Source organism: Notechis scutatus, chromosome 3 (genome assembly GCF_049901735.1).
Source record: "Notechis scutatus isolate UNSWTSFEM ecotype Mainland chromosome 3, rNotScu1.2, whole genome shotgun sequence".
In the NCBI taxonomy this organism is placed as follows: domain Eukaryota; kingdom Metazoa; phylum Chordata; class Lepidosauria; order Squamata; family Elapidae; genus Notechis; species Notechis scutatus.
In genome coordinates, this window is record NC_142011.1 from 3,839,714 (window position 1) to 3,864,055 (window position 24,342).

Sequence of the window (24,342 nt, forward strand, 5' to 3'; positions counted from 1 at the left end):
CACCCGGTGGGAGGACAACCACACCACTGCACGCCCCCCACCGCCTCATAATGAGACGGCCAAAATGGCGGCGGCACCGCCTTTCTTGGCTCCGCCCCCGCGCCGCTCTCTCTCTCTCTCTCTCTCTCTTCTCTTTTTTCTCTCTCTCTCTATAGCTCGCTCGTTTGCGCGCGCATGGCCTGCTGGGACGCGGGGGTGGGGCCTGGGGCCGGGCGGCGAAGGGCCATACGCGCAGGCGCGGCTCCGCCCCCTCCTCCTCCTCCTCCTCAGTCCTGTTCGTGCCGCTCGCCGGCCGCGCCTCGTCTCGTCCTCGTCCTCGCGGTGCGGATTTCGACGCCGGGACGCGAGATGGGCGTCCGCATGGAGACCATCGCCCCCGGGGACGGTGAGCCAGGGGCGGGCCCGGGATCCCCCACCTCCCCCACCAAACCGCCCCTCCTGATGCCGGGCGGGGTGGGGGTCTCCCCCTCCCCTACTCGGTCCCCCCTTTTGACCGGACTTTCTTCTCTCCCCCCACGCAGGGAGGACCTTCCCCAAGCGCGGCCAGACCTGCGTGGTGCACTACACGGGTGAGTGGAGGGGGGAGGGGGTGGGGTGGGGTGGAGGAGGGGGTGAAGGGGAGGGGGTCTCTCCAAAGGGAGGGGAGGAAAGGCGCCCCCTCCTCACCCTTCGGGGGCTTCCTCAAGCACCCAAATTCCTGAGCACCCAAATCTCCCCTCCCCCAACCGATCCTTGGGGTCTTGGATGTTGGGGGTGGGGTGGGGGTCCCCTTCCCATCATCCCCAGCCGGTGGCCCTGGGAAGGGGCAGCTGTCAGGTGGGGCTCATGCTTGGAGAGTTTCCCCCCCCCCCAAACATACACTCTGAGAAATACACAATGTTGCCCCCCACATTACACACACACACACACACACACACTCACTGTCTCCTGGTGTCATCTCTGTCACCCACACACAGAAATACACAATCTTGCCCCCACATCACACACACACACACACACACACACACACACACTGTCTCCTGGTGTCATCTCTGTCACCCACACACAGAAATACACAATCTTGCCCCCCCCACATCACACACACACACACACACACACTGTCTCCTGGTGTCATCTCTGTCACCCACACACAGAGAAATACACAATCTTGTCCCCAGACATTACTTACACAAACACACACACATACACTCCTAGAGTCCTCTATATCTCTCACACACAGAGAAATACACAGTGTTGACCCCCAATATTACACACACACACACACACATACACACACGCACTCCTGGCACCCTCTCTCTCTCTCTCACACACACACACACACACACAGAAATACACAATCTTGCCCCCTAACATTACACACTCTCACACACACACTTCTGGCATCTTCTTTCTCTGTCTCACACACAAATACACAGTCTTGGCCCCCACTATTACACACACACACACAGACAAATACACAATCTTGCCCCCTAACATTACACACTCACACACACACACACTCCTGGCATCTTCTCTCTCTGTCTCACACATAGAAATACACAGTCTTGGCCCCCAATGTTACACACACACACACACACATGCACACATACACTCCTGGCATCTTCTCTCCCTCTCTCTCAAATGCACACATAGCCACACATACTTTTGACATCTTACCACTGCTGGCTTCTCCCCCCTCCTCCCCCAAAAAAAAACCCAATACAGAGATACACACTCTTGGCATCTTGACAGATAGACACAAACTTCTGGCATTTTGTCTATCCCCTACCCCAGTATTCTGGGCTTCTTAGCCCCCTCCCCAAACACTGCACATATACACTCTTGGCATCTTCACACACACACACTCCTGGCATTTTGCCCCCCCCCCCCATTCTCCTGGCATCTTGCCTTCCCCAACAGCACACACATACACACACACACACACACACACACAAACCTGGTATTTTGTAAAAAAACCTCTCCAACCCAACACTGTTTTCTTGGTCCCCAACAACAGACATGTACACACTCCTGGCACCTTTACACACATGAACACACACACACACACACTCCTGGCATTTTGTTTCCCTTCCCTGCTCCTGGCATCTTCTCTTCCCCCACCTCCCAACCCACATGCTGCTGGTATTTCCCCCCACCCCGAACTTCTGGCATCTTGCCCCAACACACACACACACACACACTGGCACCTGCACCCTTCTGATCTGAGTGGCAGTCCTGGACCTTCGCCCTGCTCCAGGCTGGCAGCCTCCCACTCACCCCCTTCCTCGCCTGCCAGGTGTGGCACCTGGGTGCCCGTGCTCTGCCCTCTCCTCCCATGCTCCCACGGCTGCCTTTTGGCTGGCATGGGAGGAGCTCTCCCTGCCCCCTCCCGAGATACAGACCCCCCCAACCCTGAGCCTCCTCGGCGATGCCTTTTTCCTTCCTGCCACTCATGGCGACCGTTGCACGATCTCTCCTTCCCTTGTGACTCCTTTAATGGCGCTTCCCCCTCTCCTGCCCTGTTTTTCTTGTACCCTGTTTCGTGTTGTGTGGATTTGTGTTTTCCTCTTGCTCTTCGGTGCTCTTTTTTGGGGGGCTGGGGGGTGCGTGTGGACTGGAATGTGCCCCCTGAGGAAAAAAATAAAATTCACATTCCTGATCCAAAACGTTGTGCTTTTAAGAGCTGCTGGATTGGTACTTCCAACAATCTGGGCCTGAGAAAAAAAAATCCTGTCTTTCTCAGTTATCAGTAGCAAAGTTGTGTCGGTTGCATTTTTTATTTTTCATTTTGGTCTCGTGCTTTTGCATCCCCCTTTCCTCGATTTTATTTTTTTTATTTGCATGCCGCCTTGATTAGTGCAAAATGCAGCTTCTGCTGTCTTACTGGACAGCCTGTGTTGCTTAGTAATTCATCCTGCAAGTTTTTTTTTTTTTAAAAAAGCGCTGCTTCAGTAAGTAACGATGCTCTCCGCTTGTTATAATACCTCATCTGTAAGTTGCGTGATCCATTTTCACTAGGTGAGGAATTTGGCAGGAATTGCACCTTCGAAAATGGTTGTGTCGATGGATTTGTTCATGTGCAAGGTTCATTCTGACCTGGTGGTCTTTAGTCTTGCTTGTAGAAACCCCTTTTGCAAAACGGTCTCTCTCTCTCTCTCTCTCTCTCTGAATCTTATCTTTGCTCCTTTAATTTTATTTTTATTTATTAAAACCTACATGCTGCCCATCTTCGCTGTCCAGAAGTGAGTAAAACGTTGGTTAAAAGGCACACATTGCTATAGCAACCTTGAAACCGAGGTGGTTAGGAAGTGATCATCCTGATACAGAAAATTAGACACCATCAAGGTCTGGGCTTCATTCTGGGAAGGTTTTTATCTGTAAAATTAAACAATAGAAGAGGAATTTTTCCATGGCCTTGTTTGTTTGCCTTTTCTCTTCGGATGATCTGTCTGATTTCCGTGGAGGCTTCGGATGTGCCGAAAAGCTCATTTTTCCACATTATTTTCTTTGGCAGGTAATTTCACTTGGTTGTTTTCAAAGCTGGGTGGGGACTGACAGCGAAGAGGTTCTTGCTTGGCGTCATAGTCTTCATCACCGTAGAAATTTCCTTAGGAATAGACTAGAACTGGAAGAGACCTTGGAGGTCTTCTAGTCCACCCCCTGCTCAAGCGGGAGAACCTATACCATTCTCAGGCAAATTTGACTGTCCGGTCTCATCTTAACCCGGAGATGGTCGAGGTCTATTTGTAGGATTGTGCTTAACTTTCAAATATGAAGCATAAAATCGGCATATACAGAATGGAAAGCTGAGTAGCAGAGTCGGAAGGGACCTTGGAGGTCTTCTAGTCCAACCTCTTAAGCAGGAAGACCCTCTTCCATTTCAGACAAACAGTTTCCCAATCTCTTCTGGAAAACCTCCAGTGTTGGCGCACCCACAACTTCTGGAGGTCATCCATTCCATCGATTGATTGTCTTCACTACCAGGAAATTCCTCCTTAATTCCAGGTTGCTTCTTCTTCTCCTTGATGAGTTTCCACCCGTTGCTTCTTGTCCTGCCTTCTTCAGGGGCTTTGGAGAATAGGTGGACCCCCTCTTCTTTGGGGCAGCCCCTCAAATATTGGAAGACTGCTGCGTCACCCCTAGTCCTATTTATTAAAATAGACACGCCCCATTTCTGCAACCGTTCTTCATATGTTTGAGGTTCCAGTCCCTTAAAGCAGGGATCCCCAACCTTTTCGACGCCGCGGCCCGGTTCCGACATCAGCTGGGCGCGCGACCGGTACCGGCGTCAACTGGGCGCCGCCATCTTTTATGATAAAGCGCTTCGGTGAGCTTTTTCGGGTAGAAATGGCTTTCTACCCGGAAAAGCTCACGGGCGCTGGCGCCGCCATCTTTTTGATGAAAAGGCGCTTCCGGTGAGCTTTCTACCCGGAAAAGCTCACCAGAAGCGCTTTTTACCAAAAAAGATGGCGGCGCCCAGCAACCAGCGGCCCGGTAAGGCTTGTTCCGCGCCCGGTGCCGGTCCGCGGACCGGCGGTTGGGGACCCCTGCCTTAAAGGATCGAAGGATTCAACCCCAAGGGCTGAGAGGTTTCATTGGACCTCCCAAGATACCTTCTGGTCTGGGAGAGGAACTCATTTTGCATTGCTTCTTCACCTTGACCCCTCCGTGACACTGCCCTCACATATCAGAAAACTGCATGCGCAGTATATGAGGAGGCAGAAGTTGTGGGGTTTGGGGGTGCCATGAAATCCCAAGCCCTAAATCGCAGGTTCAGGTTTTTCTCTTCGGGTTTTCTTGCATTTTTTTTTTTCTTTGTGGTGGGCCTCTCACAGCTTCCTTGGTTGACTTGACTCTGGATGGAATCTAGAAAAGAACCTCGCAGGTGTCAGTATCCGAACGGTGATCAGTGGCACGAGGCCTAATCGGAATAGAAACTGGAAGGGACACTGGAGGTCTTCTAGTCCAACCCCTTGCTCAAGCAGGATGCCCTATACCATTTCAGACAAGCGACTGTCCAGTCCCTTCTTAAAAACTCCAGCGACGAAGCACCAACAACTCCTGGTGGCAAGCAGTTCCACTGGTTCATTGTCCTCCCTCTTAGGAAGTTTCTCCTTAACTCCAGGTTGCTTCACTCCTTGGTTAGTTTCCATCCGTTGTTTCTTGTCTGGCCTTCAGGTGCTTTGGAGAATAAGTTGACACACACACCCCTCCTCTTTGTGGCAGCCCCTCAAATACGGCTATCGTGTCCCACCCCCCTAATCCCTCTCTTCATTACGCCAGGATTGACATCTTGGAAAAAAAGGGGAAAAAATGCAAATAGCTGTGGTTTCCCCCTTGTAATATGTTGGATTCTGCCATCTGGGTTGCTCTGGTTAATACTGCAGTAGAGTGAGGTCCCTTCAAGCCTTAGGATTTTATGGTTCTGATTTGAAGGTTGGCTTTGGAGCTTTTGATTTTGTTGATGGTTGGTGCTGTAAGGTGCCCAGCCATTCACCCCCAACAAATCAAAGAGAGAAGCGACCTGACATTTCCTGGCCGTGGGGACAATGAATCAGTGGAACAACTTGCCTCCAGAAATTGTGAATGCTCCAACCCTGGAAGTTTTTAAAGAAGAGATTGGACAACCTGTTGTCTGAAATGGTCTGTAGTTGTTTCCTGCCTGAGCAGGGGGGTTGAGCTAGAAGACCTCCAAGGTCCCTTCCAACTCTTGTTATTCTATCTAATCTAAATTTTGAATTTCCTGCAGGGAGAAAATAAGTTTCTTCCATTCTCAAGATAGCTTTCTGGGTCGGACTTGGACGATTGGGAAACATCAGCCAGGCTCAAAAAGAGTGAAAATGACTATTGCTCAACCACTTTTAATTCCTGTGGAATTCTGGGAGTTGGAGTCCACAGGTCTTCCAAGGGGCCAAGGTTGAAAAACACTGCTTGTAAGATGCTCTTCAAAGGAAGAACCTGTCAGGACAGGTACTCCTCAAGCTGCAGCCGCAGCAGAGCTCAGAAATTTCTGTTCTTAAGTGAGACATTCGTTCAGTGAATTTAGCCCCGTTTTATGACCTTTTTTTGCCACGGTTGTTAAGTGAATCACTGCCCTTGATGTGTTAGTAACCTGGTTGTGAAGCAAATCGGGTGTCCCCGTCGCTCGTCAGAAGGTTGCAAAAGTGGATCACATGACCCAGCAACGGTCATAAATACGAACCCGTTGCCAAGCATCTGAATTTTGATCCTTTGATCACAGAAGGATGCTGCAACGGTCATAAGTGTGAAAAACGGTCCTAAGCCACTTTTTTTTGTAAATTGGATCGGTCGCTAAACGAACTTGTAACTCAAGGGCTGCCTGTAGTGCTTTTTATCTGTTTTATTTTATTTTTAATTTGGGTGTGATGGCCTAGCCAGACCTTTTCCCTTATTTGTAATTGGGGTTTTTTGTTTTAATATTCTGATGCAGTAGATCACGCCTTGTTTTAATTTTGTGACTGCGCTCAGAAAAGCCCGTATGGAGAGCTGCAGCAAAATGGAGAGAGCCAGCAGCCTTCAAGCTGGTTCTCCACCCACCAGAACTTAGCTGGAAAGCAGGCCGATAAAAAAAAAAGAAAAAGCAACAAGGAACAGTAGACTTCAGCAGCTCTGCTTCAAATTAAGGGACTTCAAATTAAGAGTTCTTGGAAGGTGTGACGCTCATTCAGAAAGAAGAACCTGGGCCAGGTTGCCTGAAGGTGCTCAGACGACATCAGGTGGAGGGAAGTTGAACCTAGCTAGCTTGGCCCAGTCTATCCTCAACAAGAACTTGGAGATGGTCCGGTCTGGAACCCAAATCCCTAGCTCTGTGGGAATGCCAGATGCAGGAAGGTTGCCATAGATCAGGGGTCTGCAACCTTGGTCACTTTTAAGACTTGTGGACCTCCAACTCCCAGAAACCCTGTCAGGGAAGAAAATGCCAAGAAGATTATTCTGGTTCTTCCTTTCCTTGTGTATTGTAACTGGAATCCTTGATGCTGCCAATTTGATTTAATTTTATTAAATTTGTTTGCTGTCCATCCCACCTTAAGGAGAGACTGGAGAGCTTATAGGGTTTAAAAGCAGTAAAACTCTTCAAATATATCTCTGTTTATTTCTCATCTGTATATCATCTACCAGAATGCAGTACTGCAGGCTAACTATAATTTATATCTATCACTCTACTATCTATATATATCCACCTATCAATCATCACTGTTACCTATCATTCATCCACCCACCCATCCATCTATTATCTATCATCTATCAATCGCCCACCTATCTATCTCTCTCATTTATATCTCTAGCATATCTTTATATATCTATATATATCTATCTATCTATCTATCTATCTATCTATCTATATCTATCTATCATCATCTATATATCTATCTATCTATCTATCTATCTATCTATATATATAGATATAGATATATCGCTCTCTACTTTCTCATCTATATCTCTAGCATATCTTTATATATATCTCTCGCCATCACACTCTATCCTCTTTATTTTCTCTCTCATCTATATCTCTACCATATCTATATTGCCATCTCTATTTTCTCTCATCTATATCTAGCATATCTATATCTCTCTCTATATATATATTGCCATCTCTTATTTTCTCTCTCATCTATATCACTAGCAATATATATATATAAGAAAACAATTTTATATATATATATATATATATATATATATATATATATATATATATATATATATATATATATATATATATATATATATATATATATATATATATATATATATATATCCATCCATCTCTCTATCCTCTCTTCTCTACTCTCTCATCTATATCTCTACCATATCTTTATCTCGCCATCTCTTTCTTTCTCTCTCCCTCCCTCCCTCTCTCTCTCTCCTTACTCTCTCATCTATATCTCTAGCATATCTTTATATATCTCTCTCGCCATCACTCTATCCTCTCTATTTTCTCTCTCATCTATATCTCTAGCATATCTTTCTATTCCAAGGGTCTTCAAACTTGACAGCTTTTAAGACTTGTGGACTTCCAACTCCCAGAATCCCTGAGCTAACATGACTGGAGGAGGAATTCTGGGAGTTGAAGTCCACAAGTCTTAAAGCTGTCAAGTTTGAAAGACCCTTGCTCTCTAATATCCCTCTGATCTCTATGTGTCTACATTTAATCTATCTGCAATAAAAAATATATAAACCGTGGTTAAAATTACGGTAGAAAGATGAGGGAGGGAGGGGAACATGGTATGTAGTGCGGGGGGGGGGGGGGATCTGCCTTTTGGTCCATCAATCCCCTCCAGTGGGGGAAATTCCCCCATCTGGGGTCCCAAGCCATCTGGCAGAGCCAGGTTTTCAGGAAGGTCCGTAGGGTGGAAGCAGATCCCAGAAGGTGGGGGGGGAAGGAAGGCAAGATGTTCCAAAGGACCCACAGCAGATTGGGATGCTTTGATGCTCTTTTGACAGCGGAGGGGGGGGGCTCGCGCCCCAAATGCCCCCTAATGCATGGCCCTCATCCCCCCCCCTCAATGCCTGTCCGTGAATGGGAAAGGCATCTGTTTATGCTCTCCAGAACAGGAGCCAAACCCCTCCCCCAGGGATTCAGGCCCTCCCCCCCTTCCAAAACAGTGGTTCCCCCATCTCCTCTTTGTTTCCCCCCCACCCCTCCACCTCCTCTCGCCTCCCGCCTGCCGGCCTCTCCATCTGTTTCGCTTTCCTTCGCTTTCCTGCTGCCATTGGGTGGGGAAAGGAAACCAGCAGGCTGCTTCTGGTCTGACAGGAAGAACAAAAGGGGGGGGGCGGCTTGGCAGAGGTTCAAGGGGTGCGGGGGAGAGAGAAGATGGTCAGCCTTAGAAGGCCGTTGGAGGGTCGCCCTTTGAATGCCTGGCTGTTCCACTCCACCGTTCGCCTTTTGCGCCGGACGATGCCCCTTTCTTTGCTTTGACCTCTTGGGTTTACGGGGTTTCCTCTCTGCCCCCCCCCTCCCCCAAACTTGGTTGTTTTGTGCAGGGAGGCAAGAGAATTGCCTTAGTGAGGAAAGGGGGGAGGAAAGGGGAGGAAATACCAAAATAAAAATAAAAATGGCAGACAGTTTGGTCCAGGTGGCTAAGGCAACAGGTTAGAAATCAGGAGGCTAGGAGTTCTAGTCACACCTCTTAGGCATGAAAGGCGGTTGGGTGACTTTGAGCCAATCACCAGGAGATGGTGAGTTCTAGTCCCGCCTTAGGCATGAAAGCCAGCTGGGTGACTTTGGGCCAATCACCAGGAGACGGTGAGTTCTAGTCCCGCCTTAGGCATGAAAGCCAGCTGGGTGACTTTGGGCCAATCACAAGGAGATGGTGAGTTCTAGTCCCGCCTTAGGCATGAAAGCCAGGAGACACTGAGTTCTAGTCCCGCCTTAGGCATGAAAGCCAGCTGGGTGACTTTGGGCCAATCACCAGGAGACAGTGAGTTCTAGTCCCGCCTTAGGCATGAAAGCCAGCTGGGTGACTTTGGGCCAATCACCAAGAGACAGTGAGTTCTAGTCCCGCCTTAGGCATGAAAGCCAGCTGGGTGACTTTGGGCCAATCACCAAGAGACAGTGAGTTCTAGTCCCGCCTTAGGCATGAAAGCCAGCTGGGTGACTTTGGGCCAATCACCAGGAGACGGTGAGTTCTAGTCCCGCCTTAGGCATGAAAGCCAGCTGGGTGACTTTGGGCCAATCACAAGGAGACGGTGAGTTCTAGTCCCGCCTTAGGCATGAAAGCCAGCTGGGTGACTTTGGGCCAATCACAAGGAGATGGTGAGTTCTAGTCCCGCCTTAGGCATGAAAGCCAGGAGACACTGAGTTCTAGTCCCGCCTTAGGCATGAAAGCCAGCTGGGTGACTTTGGGCCAATCACCAGGAGACAGTGAGTTCTAGTCCCGCCTTAGCCATGAAAGCCAGCTGGGTGACTTTGGGCCAATCACCAGGAGACAGTTCTAGTCCCGCCTTAGGCATGAAAGCCAGCTGGGTGACTTTGGGCGACTTTGGGCCAATCACCAGGAGACAGTGAGTTCTAGTCCCGCCTTAGGCATGAAAGGCAGCTGGGTGACTTTGGGCCAATCACCAGGAGACGGTGAGTTCTAGTCCCGCCTTAGGCATGAAAGCCAACTGAGTGACTTTGAGTCAGTCCCTCAGCCCAACCCTCAACCTTGCAGGGTTGTTGTGGGGGAAAAGGAGGAAAGGTGTGTCCAATATATTTGCCATGAGTTATTTGTAAAGAATAATAAAGGTGGAATACAAATAAATATCCTGGGACTTGGGCCTTTCTACTGGGGGGCGGGGGGAGAACACGCAATGTGTGCACCTCTTCCGACATATGAAATGCTTACCATCTTTTTGTTCAGGGTGATAAAATGCACCAGCGTCCTCAGTGCTGGAAGAGAGAGGGGCTTGTTAAGAGGAGTGGGAAAAGAGGAGGAGGAGGGACACTCTGGGCTCCTTGATGCTCTCTGAGCTTGGGGGTTTTGCTTGCAGACGTTTCATGGCCCAACTAGAGAACATCATCAGAAAGGAAGTGTGGGTTGCAGAGAGAAAGAGGAGGAGGAGGATCATGGGGCCTTTGGTGATTTCTTAACTTGGCTGTTTGCTAGCAGACGTTTCATCACCCGACTAGGTAACATCATTGGTGCTAGAAGGAAGGAGGGGTTTGCCCTCTGTTTATATAGTTTGAGGCTTTTCTGGAAGGCTGGGGGGGGGGTGGGGGGCTATCCCAAATCCTGCCAGAGGGCAGCATCAGAGAGCAAGAACTTGGGAGCATGCCCCTCTCTCCCCCAGCCTTGGGGGGGGGGGTCCAGCAGATACCCTCTGGAAGAGGCCCTCCCACCCACCCCAAGTCCCACCCTTCCCCTGCACCCCATTCTCGAGGTCCTCTATTTTTACTGGCAGCCCTCAACGTGCGCCCATCTAATGCCTGTTCGAAGAGCACTGAAGAAACCGACTTACTTTCCTACCCTCACCATCATCTTGCCGGGATTAAATTGGTTAACAGGATAAATAAGAGTTGGGAAGGACCTCGGAGGTCTTCTAGTCCAACCCCCTTCTCAGGCAGGAGGCCTGGGGTGGCTTTGGGGGCTCCTGTGCCAAAAATGGTGCGCGCCCTCGCGTGTGCCAGCACCCACAATGCAATGCGCCCCCTCCCCGTGACCCCTGTCCATGCACGTGCGATCCCCCCACTCCTGCCACCCCCTTACTGCACTGTAACTCACTGCTGGTTTTTTGGGGCTGGTTTGAGGCCTTTTTTTCAGCCTCCCAGATGCTTGGAAAAAGCCTCTGCAAGGCTTTTCAGGAGGAATAATAGGCCCGTTTTGTCACTTCCGGGATTACAGGAAGTGACGAAATGGGCCTATTTCACCCTCTGGGAGGCCGAAAAAGGCCTCAAGCCAAGCATGCGCAGTGAGGTAAGTTTGCCTGTGGCACAAATGGCTCTGCGTGCCACAGGTTCACCATCATGGTCCTATACCAATGATGGCTAACCTATGACACGCGTGTCACTCGTGACACGCCGAGGCACTTTGACTGACACGCCTGTTGGGTGTGGGGAAAACCTGCACATTTAGAGGCTGCCTGTGCCCTGCTCCAATCCCTGCTCCCTGCTTGTGGCGTGGAGGCGTGGTGTCACCGCTGCCGCAAGATCTTTGCAGCAGAGAACCAGTTTTAACCGCCATAAACTGAGGTTTGTCAGTTTCATTACCTCAGGAACGCTACAGGAGGAGAGGAGATCCATGAGGTTCACAGCCCTGTAAGGTGGCCTTCCGATCCCCACATCCTGCACCTGCAGCCCTGAGACCAGGGAGATGAGTTTCACAGCCCTGTGTGATCACCCCAGCCCAGTCCGTCATAAACCAAATTATTGATATTTCTTGAAGTGACACACGACCCGAGGAAGGCTACACTTTTTCCCGATTTTTGACACACCAAGCTGAAAAGGTTAGCCATCACTGTCCTATACCATTCTGGACAAACGGCTGTCTGGTTTCTCCTTAAAAACCTCCAGTGTTGGAGCACCCACAGTTTCTGGTGGCAAGCAGTTCCATTGGTTAATTGTCCTCCCTGTTAGGAAATTCCTCCTTCGCTCCAGGTTGCTTCTCTCCTTGATCAGTTTCCATCTATTATTCCTCGTCTGGCCTTCAGGTGCTTTGGAGAAGCGACAGAGTTGAAAGGGACCTTGGAGGTCATCTAGTCCAGCCCCCCTGTTCAGGCAGGAAACTCTACCTATTCCGTTCCAAACAAAGGGTGGTCCAATCTCTTAAAAACCTCCAGTGCTGGAGCTCCCACCGCTTCTGAAGCCAAAGCTGTTCCTCTGGTTAATTGTCCTCCCCGTTAAGAAGTTTCTCCTTAATTTTAGGTTGCTTCTCTCCTTGGTTAGTTTCCATCTGTTGCTTCTTGTCCTGCCTTCGGATTCCTCTGAATCCCTTTTAGAAGACCTGTCACTTTTAGAAGAAAAACAGCAAAGAAAATGGCCTCGTCACCCAAATATAAATAGCCAATAATGCAAATATAAACATAAATTTCCTAATGGGTGAGAGCAATCAGCCAATGGAATAGCTTGCTTTCGAGACTGTTAATTTAAATTTCTCAACAGATAATCAGTTGGAAGGGACCTTGTAGGTCATCTAGTCCAACCCCCCCGCCCAAGTGGGAGACCCTACACCATTTCTGACAGATGGCAGTCCAATCTCTTCTTGAAAGCCTCAAGCGATGAAGCTCCCACAACTTCCAAAGGCAACTTCTGTTCCACTGGTCGATTGTTCTCCCTGTCAGAAAGTTTCTCCTTATTTCCAGGTTATTTCCTTATTCCAATGCTGGACGAGCATTGGTCTGAAATAGGGTCTCCTGCTCGACCAGGGGGGTTGGACTAGAAGACCTCTAAGCCCCTTTCTAGCTTTATTATTCGATGTTTCTATCGCATGGAGAATAGCCTTGACCGCCTATTCTTTGTAGCAAGCCCCTCAAATGTTGGAAGGCTGCTATCCTGTCTCCCCTGGTTCTTCTTTTCATTAAAGTAGACCTACCCAATTCCTGCCATTGTTCTTTGTATGTTTTACCCTCCAGTTCCCTAACCACCAATTGATCCTCATTCTGGATCCTGTTTTTTTTTTTTTTTTCTCATTGGGCTCGCAAGGGTTGTACATCTACGCGTCCTAACTGAGCCTCTGCCCAATTCCTTCTGCCTCTCCTCCCCTTGCCCAGTTGTGAATGCCGTTCTCCGGTGCCAGCGTGGGCGCGAGAGATCGGGATGACAAAGAACAGGCTGATTAATTCTTTCTTCTTTTCTTTTTTAACCAGTGCTTTTTAAAGAGAGTTGGAAGCAGAATTGTTGATGAACGGCAGTAATTCAGGTTTTTAATTTTCTTTTTTTTTTGTTTGTTTGAGAGGGTGGGGGAAAAAGCTTCTAGGCATGCCAATTAAGTCCGTTCTTCTCCGAAAATCTTTAAAAGCAGCTTTCGGTGGGGCGTAAAGCATTAAGTGGATTTAACCAAGGGAGTGCCAGCTTCATAAATCTATATACCCCTGGCAGCAGAGGTCCCCAACCGTGGCAACTTTTAAGCCTGGCGGACTTCAATTCCCAGAATTCTTTGCTGACTGGGGAGTCCTGGGAGTTGAAGTCCGCAAAGCTGACTGGGGAATTCTGGGAGTTGAAGTCAAGTTTGCCGGGTAAGGAGTGAGTGGCCCTGCGCAGCCTGGATTAATCGCTTTGATGGGGGGTGAGATTTCTCTGCAGCCCACCAAAATTTTCTCTCGGCCCACCGGTTGGCGGCCGCTGGACTAGAAGACCTCTAAGGTCCCTTCCGACTCTTGTTATTCTGTTACTCATTCCTGGTGGCATACGACCTTTGGAAGGCTCTGGTGGGCATCCGGCCATCCCGTCTCATTCACAGGGCAGAGTGAATGAGCCACACCCGCCTGCCTCTCTTGTCTTGAAGAAGAAAGGAAAAAAAAAACCACCTAATTCTTCCTTCAGCTTCCAACTTGCACGCACACGCACGCCACCGTTGCCCCGGGGATACAGGTCCCATTTGTGGGGCTGTTGCGTTTCGCTTTGCGTTGCAACTCGTCCTGCCCTTTTGTGTAGAAGGGTTTTCGCCAACCAGCCACTGGGTTCTGGGAAGGACATTTGACAGATAACAAACATTGGGTTTTTATCTATCTGTGCCGGAAGGCCAGCGGGCCGAGATGGATTGTAATTCTGGCTTGTGCAATTAAAAGAGGCGTCAGATTAGCTGTTCAAGGAAGATCGCACTCAAAATTGGGAGCAGCCTAAACATGAGATGGGTGCCCTCTGCAATACGGTCGGTGGTGGCCTTGTTGGTTGTTGTTTTTTTTTTGTTTTTTTTTTACAGCCCCGTTTAAGCAAACCAGCCTTTTGCAAACGGTGTTGGCAGAACATGATTTGCTTAAATATGCGCTGCTTGCAAGCTGCCAAAAAAGGCCCACACAGTCCTAGGCTGCATTATAACAGGGAGGGAGAATCAAGGTCAGGTGAAGTGTTAATATTGCTTTGTTAGTGCTTCGGTAAGGCCATAATTGGAACATGGCATCCAGTTTTGGTCTCCATGATACAAAAAAAAATAAGGTGTCGAGGTTTTAGAAAGAGGGCAGAGAAGAGCAGCAAAGATGATTAGGGGGCTGGAGGGTAACAGATAACAGATCATCAGAGTTGGAAGGGACCTTATAGGTCATCTAGTCCAACCCCCCTCTTCTTGAAGGTCTCAAGTGATGAGAGAGGATAGACAGACAGACAGACAGACAGAGAGATATAGATAGATCAGGCACAGAGAGATATGTAGATGATAGACTGATGATATAACACATAACAGATCATCAGAGTTGGAAGGGACCTTATAGGTCATCTAGTCCAACCCCCCTCTTCTTGAAGGTCTCAAGTGATGAGAGGATAGACAGACAGACAGACAGATATAGATAGATCAGGCACAGAGAGATATGTAGATGATAGACTGATGATATAACACATAACAGATCATCAGAGTTGGAAGGGACCTTGTAGGTCATCTAGTCCACCCCCGCCCAAGCGGGAGACCCTACACCATTTCTGACGGAGGGCAGTCCAGTCTCTTCTCGGAGGTCTCAAGTGATGAAACTCCCACAACTTCCGAGGGCAACTTCTGTTCCATTGTAACATACAACGGACGGTTGCAGGAATTGGGTAGGTCTAGTCCCGTGATGGCAAACCCATGGCATGCGTGCCACAAGTAGCACGCAGAGCCATTTGTGCGGGCACGCGAGCCCCAGCCAAAGTGACCTGCATTGCGCTACATGTGCGCCTCCCAGCTGATGTTCGGCCCGTCCGAGCCCTTTTTTTGCCCTGCCAGAGGCTCAAGGGAAAGCCTCTGCAGCCTCAGGGGGCCGAAAAACAGGCCCATATTGTCCACTTCCGATATTTTGATGTGGTGTCGTATTCGGAGTAGTATTCTAGGCGTGGCCCTACTCAGGTTTTGTAAAAGAGAACGGACCAAACGGGCCCATTTTTCGGGCTGCAGAGGCTTCCCCTGAGGCTGAAAATAGGCCTCAAACGGGCCGAAAATCAGCCGGGAAAATTAGGGCGCATGCACAGTGCAGGTAAGGAGGTGGGGTGAGGATTGCGTGCACATGTGTAGCCCCCCCTCCCTCCCCCTCCGTGCATTGCCTTCTGGATGCTAGCACACGAATGCGCACACCGTTTTTGGCACAGGAGCCCCAAAAGATTAGCTACCACTGGTCTAGTCTAACGAAAAGAACGACCAGGGGAGACAGGATAGCCGTCTTCCAATATTCTGGGAGTTGAGGTCCACAAGTGTAAGACTTGTGGACCTCAACTCCCAGAATGCCCGAGCTAACATGACTGGAGGAGGAATTCTGGGAGTTGAAGTCCACAAGTCTTAAAAGCTGTCAAGTTTGAAGAGCCCTGTTCTAGAAAGAGGGCAGAGAAGAGCAACCAGGATGATATCAGGGGACTGGAGGCTAAAACATAGGAAGAACGGTTGCAGGAACTGGGCCTGGCTAGTCTAGGGAAGAGAAGGACCAGGGGAGACAGGAGAGCATCTTCCAATATTTGAGGGGCTGCCCCAGAGAGGAGGAAGGGGGTCAAGCTATTTTCTAAAGCACCTTTGAAGGCCAGACAAGGAACAATGGATGGAAACTGACCAAGGAGAGATTCAACCTGGAAACAAGGAGAAACTTTCTGACAGTGAGAACCATTAACGGATGGAACAGAAGTTGCCTTCGGAAGTTGTGGGAGCTTCATCACTTGAGACTTTCAAGAAGAGATTGGACTGCCATTTGTCAGAAATGGTGTAGGGTCTCCCGCTTGGGCGGGGGGTTGGACTAGATGACCTACAAGGTCCCTTCCAACTCTGATGATCTGTTACTGTTACTTATCTGATATCTCAGGGGCTGCCACAGAGAGGAGGGGGTCAAGCTATTCTCCAAAGCACCTGAGGGCAGGACAAGAAGCAATGGATGGAAACCAACTAAGGAGAAAACCCACCTAGAACTAAGGAGAAATTTCCTGATAGGGAGAACAATTCATCCGTGGAACTGCTTGCCACCCAGATGTTCCGGGGGCTTCCTCCCTGGAAGGTTCTAAGAAGAGATTGGGACAGGCCTTTTCGTCTGACGTGGTATAGGGTCCCCTGCTCGAGCAGGGGCTGGACTAGAGGACCTCCAGGGTCCCATCCCAATCTTGTGTTCCATGAATGGACTTCCTTTCTGCATTCAGAGACAGGGCGCTTCAAACCTTTGGGGTCCCGCGATTTCCCCTTTGGCTCCCTTCTGACAAGGCAATTAATTCTGTCAGGGTCTCCTAGAACAGGGGTCTCCAGCCGTGGCAACTTTAAGCCTGGAGGACTTCAACTCCCAGAATTCCCAGCCAGCTTTGCTGGCTGGGGAATTCTGGGAGTTGAAGTCCTCCAGGCTTAAAGTTGCCAAGGGTTGGAGACCCCTGTCCTAGAAGACTTCCAAGGTCCCTTCCCAACTGTGTTATTATATTTTGTTCTTCTTTTGATGAGCTTACTTTACTGCTTATGGCCTATTTTACGGGAATCTTCCCCGACTGCCAGTTTGCACCCGGGCCAGACTAGATATCAAGTTCAATGACATTCAAAGGGAGTAGGAACTTAACCTTCTTGTGCCTATGTCAAGATTCCCAGATAATTCCCCTCTTGACTCCTCCCCCTCCTATCTCAGCCAGTCTCCTGCTTGGAGCAAGGGGGCTGGACTAGAAGACCTCCGGGGTCCCTTCCAACCCATGTTATTCCGTCAGGGTCTCCTGCTTGAGCAAGGGGGCTGGACTAGAAGACCTCCGGGGTCCCTTCCAACCCATGTTATTCCGTCAGGGTCTCCTGCTTGAGCAAGGGGGCTGGACTAGAAGACCTCCGGGGTCCCTTCCAACCCTTGTTATTCTGTCAGGGTCTCCTGCTTGAGCAAGGGGCTGTACTAGAAGACCTCCGGGGTCCCTTCCAACCCTTGTTATTGTGTCAGGGTCTCCTGCTTGAGCAAGGGGTTGGACTAGAAGACCTCCGGGGTCCCTTCCAGCCCTTGTTATTCTGTCAGCGTCTCCTGCTTGGAGCCAGGAGGCTGGACTAGAAGACCTCCGGGGTCCCTTCCAATCCATGTTATTCCGTCAGGGTCTCCTGCTTGATCAAGGGGGCTGGACTAGAAGACCTCTGGGGTCCCTTCCAACCCTTGTTATTCCGTCAGGGTCTCCTGCTTGAGCAAGGGGGCTGGACTAGAAGACCTCCGGGGTCCCTTCCAACCCATGTTATTCTGTCAGCGTCTCCTGCTTGAGCAAGGGGCTGGACTAGAAGACCTCCGGGGTCCCTTCCAGCCCTTGTTATTGTGTCAGGGTCTCCTGCTTGAGCAAGGGGCTGGACTAGAAGACCTCCGGGGTCCCTTCCAACCCATGTTATTCTGTCAGGGTCTCCTGCTTGAGCAAGGGGGCTGGACTAGAAGACCTCCGGGGTCCCTTCCAACCCATGTTATTCTGTCAGGGTCTCCTGCTTGGAGCCAGGAGGCTGGACTAGAAGACCTCCGGGGTCCCTTCCAATCCATGTTATTCTGTCAGGGTCTCCTGCTTGAGCAAGGGGGCTGGACTAGAAGACCTCCGGGGTCCCTTCCAACCCATGTTATTCTGTCAGGGTCTCCTGCTTGAGCAAGGGGCTGGACTAGAAGACCTCCGGGGTCCCTTCCAACCCATGTTATTCTGTCAGCGTCTCCTGCTTGGAGCCAGGAGGCTGGACTAGAAGACCTCCGGGGTCCCTTCCAATCCATGTTATTCCGTCAGGGTCTCCTGCTTGATCAAGGGGCTGGACTAGAAGACCTCCGGGGTCCCTTCCAACCCTTGTTATTCCGTCAGGGTCTCCTGCTTGAGCAAGGGGCTGGACTAGAAGACCTCCGGGGTCCCTTCCAGCCCTTGTTATTCTGTCAGCGTCTCCTGCTTGGAGCCAGGGGCTGGACTAGAAGACCTCCGGGGTCCCTTCCAACCCATGTTATTCTGTCAGGGTCCCCTGCTTGAGCAAGAGGGCTGGACTAGAAGACCTCCGAGGTCCCTTCCAACCCTTGTTATTCTGTCAGGGTCTCCTGCTTGGAGCCAGGGGGCTGGACTAGAAGACCTCCAGGGTCTCTTCCCACCCTTGTTATTCTCTAATTCTGTCAGGGTCTTGCTGCTTGAGCAGAGGGCTAGACTAGAAGACCTCCAGGGTCCCTTCCCACCCTTCTTATTCTCTCATTCTATCAGGGGCTCCTGCTCGAGCCAGGGGGCTGGTCTAGAAGACCTCCGGGGTCCCTTCCAACTCTTCCGTTATTCTGTCTCCTCTCCAAGGCTTGGAACGTCCTCATCCTAAACCCGAGTCCTTGTCTCCCCTCCCCCCAGCTCCGAATTCTCCCCCAGCTCCCTCCCTCGTGCAGCTCCCCCCACCCCGCTTGTTGGGGGTGGGGGGAGGAGAGAGAAAAAAAAGAAAACTTTTATTTTCTTCCTCCCCGCAGGCATGCTGGAAGACGGGAAGAAGTTCGACTCGTCCCGAGACCGGGGCAAGCCCTTCAAGTTCGTGATGGGCAAACAGGAAGTCATCCGCGGCTGGGAAGAAGGGGTCGCCCAGGTAGGGGGGGGGGGTCTCCGCCTTGGGAGGCCAAGGAGAAGCAGCTCACCTTGCTGTCCCTCCAACCGTCCATCCTAGTTTGGAGGCAAGGAGATCACCGGGGTCCGGGCTGGTGCGTTTCTCAACCTGTGGGAGGTGATGGGTGGACTTCCAACTCCCATAATCCACAGCCAGCATGGAGGGGGCTTGGGAGGGGTAGCTAATTCGCCGGGGTTTCCACAGCAGACAAGCAGCTTAGCGGGGTTAGGATTAGGGTCTGGCCTCCCCATCGCTTCCTTTTTTTGTATCTCAGTTGTACACCTTGCTCTGTGGGGTCCTTTTATTTTGGTAATTTTTAAAAAATTATTTATTTAAAGTACATACAATTCATCTCCCCTTTAGTGTCTGGGTACAAATATCTTGTGCAATAACAATTAAAATTTGCATCCACGTTCACTACTTCGGTATTCATTCTCTGTTCTTATTAACATACATAATATCTCTATAACACTCCTCTTCTTAACGTGTTTAATTCCATAAAGCTATTTTATTTTTTTATTTTTAAAAAAAACAAACAAATTTTTTTTATTTTACAATTTAAAAAAAAAACAAATCTACAACATATACACCAATAACAAAACTAGAAAAAAGCAAGAAAGGGAGAAAGAAAGAAACGCAAAAAGAAAGGAAAAAGAAAGAAGGGAGGGTGAACATTTAAAAACATTTTCCCTTTCGACAGTTTGTAAGATCTTTTCTTCTTAAATTGTATCATAGACGCACATCTTATCCGTATCTATATTTGGATGACCCTCAAATAAGTTTATCTCATTTTTTTTAATACCTTATAATACACGATCTATCTATAAAGCTATTTTCTACACCTCACTGATCTCTTGGCTATTTCTAGCTTTCATATTTTTTCCTCCAGCCCTCCATAAAATAGTTCCCATATCTTACAATATTCAGTTTGTTCCTCCTGTTTAATAGCAAGTGTTAATCTATTAATTCCTGCCCGTTCTAATATTTTCCTAATCCCATTTTCGCTTTTCCAATTCTGAGCAAATACAATTCTAGCTGCAGTTAATCCATGGATAATCCAATATACTTTCTTCTTTACTGTAAGTTTCAGCTAAGATCGCCTAACAGGAATATTTCAGGTTTTAAATCAATATGCTGTTGCATCATCTTTTCCAACCACGTATGTTTTTTTTTTGTCCAATATTTTTTAGCTTCTACACCTGTCCATCACATATCATAATGCTCTGTGTGGTCCTTGATACTCTTTGAATTGGGCTGTTTCCTGGGGACATTTCGTGACCCAGATAGGCAACGTCATCAGTGTTAGAAGGCGATTAAAAGCCGAATGAAGGAATCGCAAGAGAAAACTCCCACCGACACAGACAGGACAAGCGCTGTTTGTATATGAACAGAGAGCAAATCCCCTTCTCCCTTCTAGCACTGAGGATGTTACCCAGGTGGGTCATGAAACGTCTGCCAAGAAAATAAATAGGCTCACATAAGCTGGCCGGCGAGGGAATTCTGGGAGTTGGAAGCCCACACATCCAAAGGCTCTCAAGGTTGAGAAACACCAATCCTGGGTAAATAAATCTCCTCCTCTCATCCACACGATCTCTTCATACTCAAAGAAGTTGAGACTGTAGAACAAGAGTCTTCAAACTTGACAGCTTTTAAGACTTGTGGACTTCAACTCCCAGAATGCCCGAGCTAACATGACTGGAGGAGGAATTCTGGGAGTTGAAGTCCACAAGTCTTAAAAGCTGTCAAGTTTGAAGAGCCCTGGAATAGATAAAGAAAGAGAGAGACATATAGAAGAGAGAGAGAGAAAGATAGAATAGATAGAATAGAATAAAAAGAGGTAGAATAGATAGAGATAGGATAGATAGGTAGGTAGGTAGGTAGATAGATAGAATAGAGCAAGGGTCTTCAAACTTGGCAACTTTAAGACTTGATATTTGAGGGGCTGCCACAGAGAGGAGGGGGGCGGGTCAAGCTATTCTCCAAGGCATCTGAAGGCCAGACTAGGAATAATGGATGGAAACTGAACAAGGAGAGAGATTCAACCTGGAAATAAGAATTTTATTGATAGAGCAATCAACCAGTGGAACAGAAGTCGCCTTCAGAAGTTGTGGGAGCTTCATCACTTGAGACTTTCAAGAAGAGATTGGACTCCCATCTGTCAGAAATGGTGTAGGGTCTCCCGTTTGGGTGGGGGGGTTGGACTAGATGAGCTACAAGGTCCCTTCCAACTCTGTTAACCTGAATCTGTCTCTTTCAACCCTATTATTATCTATCTAAGATGATCAAAGGCCTGGAGACTAAAACATACAACGAATGGTTGCAGGAACTGGGCCTGGCTAGTCTAGTCTAGGGAAGAGAAGGACCAGGGGAGACAGGAGAGCAGCCTTCCAATATTTGAGGGGCTGCCCCAGGGAGGAGGAAGGGGGTCAAGCTACTTCCCAAAGCACCCGAAGGCCAGAGAAGGAATAATAATGGATGGAAATTAATCAAGGAGAGATTCAACCTGGAAATAAGGAAGAATTTTCTGACAGGGAGAACAATCAACCCATGGAACAGAAGTTGCCTTCGGAAGTTGTGGGAGCTTCATCCCTGGAGGCTTTCAAGAAGAGACTGGACTCCCATTTGTCAGAAATGGTTTTAAGGTCTCCTGCTTGGGTGGGAGGGTTGGACCAGATGACCTCCAGTTACTCTTGTCTACTTGGGCTCTGCAGTTGTCACTTGAACCCAGAGCGGCTTTTCACCCCCTTAACTTCCCTCTTTTATTTTCCAGATGAGCGTTGGTCAGAGAGCCAAGATGATAATCTCGCCAGATTACGCTTACGGGGCGACCGGTCACCCTGGCATCATCCCACCAAACGCCACCCTAATTTTTGACGTGGAGCTTCTAAAGTTGGAATGAGCGAGAGGCCTCCGTCCTCCCATTTCCCTGCTCTGGGGTAAAGGATCATCGCGGAAGGCTTCTGGGCCGGCCTTTGCCAAATTGGGCATTGTGGATGGCGGGGGGCTGATTGGGGGAGGAGGAGGATCCTTTTGGCAGGGAGGCATCGGGGTCCGTCGGCTTGGCAGAGCGAGGTGCACCGACAGAAGAGAAGTTTGAAGCTCAGGGTTGAACGGCGGGGTCCTTGGTGCTCTCTGAGTTCAGTTGTTTTCTTGCAGACGTTTCACGACCCAGCTAGGGAACTTCATCAGTGCTAGAAAGGAGGGAGGAGGTGGAGGAGAACCGTGGGGTCCTTGGTGTCTCTCTGAGTTCAGTTGTTTTCTTGCAGACGTTTCATGACCCAGTTAGGGAACTTCATCAGTGCTAGAAAGGAGGGAGGAGGTGGAGGAGAACGGCGGGGTCCTTGGTGGCTCTCTGAGTTCAGTTGTTTTCTTGCAGACGTTTCACGAGCCAACTAGAGAACATCATCAGTGCTAGAAGGGAGGGAGGAGGTGGAGGAGAACGGTGGGGTCTTTAGTGCTTGCTGGGCTTGGTGGTTTTGTTGAAGACGTTTCACGACCCAACTAGGGAACATCATCAGTGCTAGAAGAGGATGGGGTTTGCAGAGAGGAGAAGGATGAAGAAGGAGAAGAAAGGAGTGATAATAAACGAGAAGGGAAAGGAGGAGGAGGAGGAGAGCAGGGGAGAAGGAGGAAGAAGAGAAGGAGTGGTGGAGAAGGAATAGGAGAGGAGGAGGAGAGAAGGAGGAGAAGGAGTGGGGTCCTTGTAGCTCTTTGTGCACTAGAAGAGAGTAGGATTTGCTCTCTGGTTATATACAAATAGAAGAAGAAGAAAGAAGGAAGAAGAAGAAGAAGAAGAAGAAGAAGAAGAAGAAGAAGAAGAAGGAGAAGGAGAAGGAGAAGAAGAAGAAGAAGAAGAAGAAGAAGAAGAAGAAGAAGAAGAAGAAGAAGAAGAAGAAGAAGAAGAAGAAGAAGAAGAAGAAGGAAGAAAGAAGAAGAAGGGGTCTTATTTTCGGGGAAACACAGTATGACATGGGCGCTATTTTATGGATGGTTGGAGAATAAAAACAGAAGTGAGAAATAAATGAAGATGAGTGAAATAAGGAATATATGTTACAATGAAGAAGTAAAGAATGTGACTGTTATTAATATGATTGTTATACCTCATGCATGATATTTTCATGAGAAGATATGTTCAGAGTTATAATGCTGATTATTATTATTATTATTGTAAGAGTAGAGAATTTTTATCGATGTTACGAATATCATAAATGTAGAGACATTTGCACCCAGGCGACGCGCCATTTAATGGAAGATGGAAGGGTCTTATTTTCGGGGAAACGCATTAGCCATGATGACGTTACCTAGCTGGGTTGCGAAACGTCTGTGAGAAAAAACAACACACACACACACACACACGCACACCAGCTCCGAGAGCATTCGATCCCAAGGAGACAAGGAAGCGCCGGCCTCTTGCCGGCGGCACCACGCCCGGTTGAACTAACCCTCTCCGAAACCCCCTCCGGAGGAGGGCAGTCTGTCAACCCCTTTTATTTTGTCTCCACAGGTTCGGCACACGGAGAACCCCAGGCGCCCTTGCTTCGAGATGAATGCACACTAATCTGTATGGAGCTTTCCCGGCTACCCGCCACTCTCTTGGTGTCGCCCTCCGCCTCCGCCCCCAATTTTGAATGTTTCTGAGCCGCTCGGTTCCGCTTCCTCCGTTGACGTTTTTTTTTTTTGTGGGGGGACACGGCCCCTTTAAGACGAGCGGATTTCGACTCCCAGAGGAATTCTGGGAGTCGAAGTCCTCCGTCTTAAAGGGGCCGTGTTTGTGGGCTTCCCCCTGCTCTCTGCTATAAACCTCAGCTATTATTATTAATTTTTGTGGGGTGGGTTGGGAAGGGGGGCACAACCATGTCCTTTTATTATTGGAGGGGTTTTTTTGGGGGAGTGTAGGCTTGCGTTGTACACAGCTGAGGTGGTCTAGTTGGTCCCCCTTCGATAGAAATATATATATATCTTTATTTTTATTTTTATTTTGCAAGGATCGTTTTAAAACGCGGCTGGAAGCCCTTTTTGCCCAGCTGTTGCAGGGGCTTTAGAGAGGCGGGAACAAGCCCCCTCCCCACCGGACCTAGTAGCCACCCGAGAGTTGAGAGGGTCCTCTCCTCAAACCCCCAAACAATCCCCTACTCCCAAAATAGCTTCCATTTGAGGAGAAAGACGGCTTTTTAATGGGCTTTTAAACTCCATTTTTTAAAAAAAAAAAACTTCCAGCAGTCCCGGACGACGA

General features: G+C 49.0%; 1 protein-coding gene across 1 annotated transcript; it reads left to right on the forward strand.

The window, feature by feature from the left end:
* Window positions 1-228: 228 nt before the first annotated feature.
* On the forward strand, window positions 229-23,681 carry FKBP1A (FKBP prolyl isomerase 1A). Its single transcript, XM_087962415.1, has 5 exons — window positions 229-385; window positions 522-569; window positions 18,979-19,091; window positions 21,880-22,045; window positions 23,614-23,681. The coding sequence occupies exons 1-4, from the start codon at window positions 349-351 to the stop codon at window positions 22,006-22,008; spliced, it is 327 nt and encodes a 108-aa protein (XP_087818541.1). The 5' UTR covers window positions 229-348; the 3' UTR covers window positions 22,009-22,045; window positions 23,614-23,681.
* Window positions 23,682-24,342: the final 661 nt, after the last annotated feature.

Coding starts and splice junctions, on each gene's coding strand:
- FKBP1A (XM_087962415.1), top strand. CDS start 349: ATGGGCGTCCGCATGGAGACCATCGCCCCCGGGGACG. Junction 386..521: donor GACCATCGCCCCCGGGGACG/GTGAGCCAGGGG, acceptor CCCCCCACGCAG/GGAGGACCTTCCCCAAGCGC. Junction 19,092..21,879: donor GGGAAGAAGGGGTCGCCCAG/GTAGGGGGGGGG, acceptor TTTATTTTCCAG/ATGAGCGTTGGTCAGAGAGC.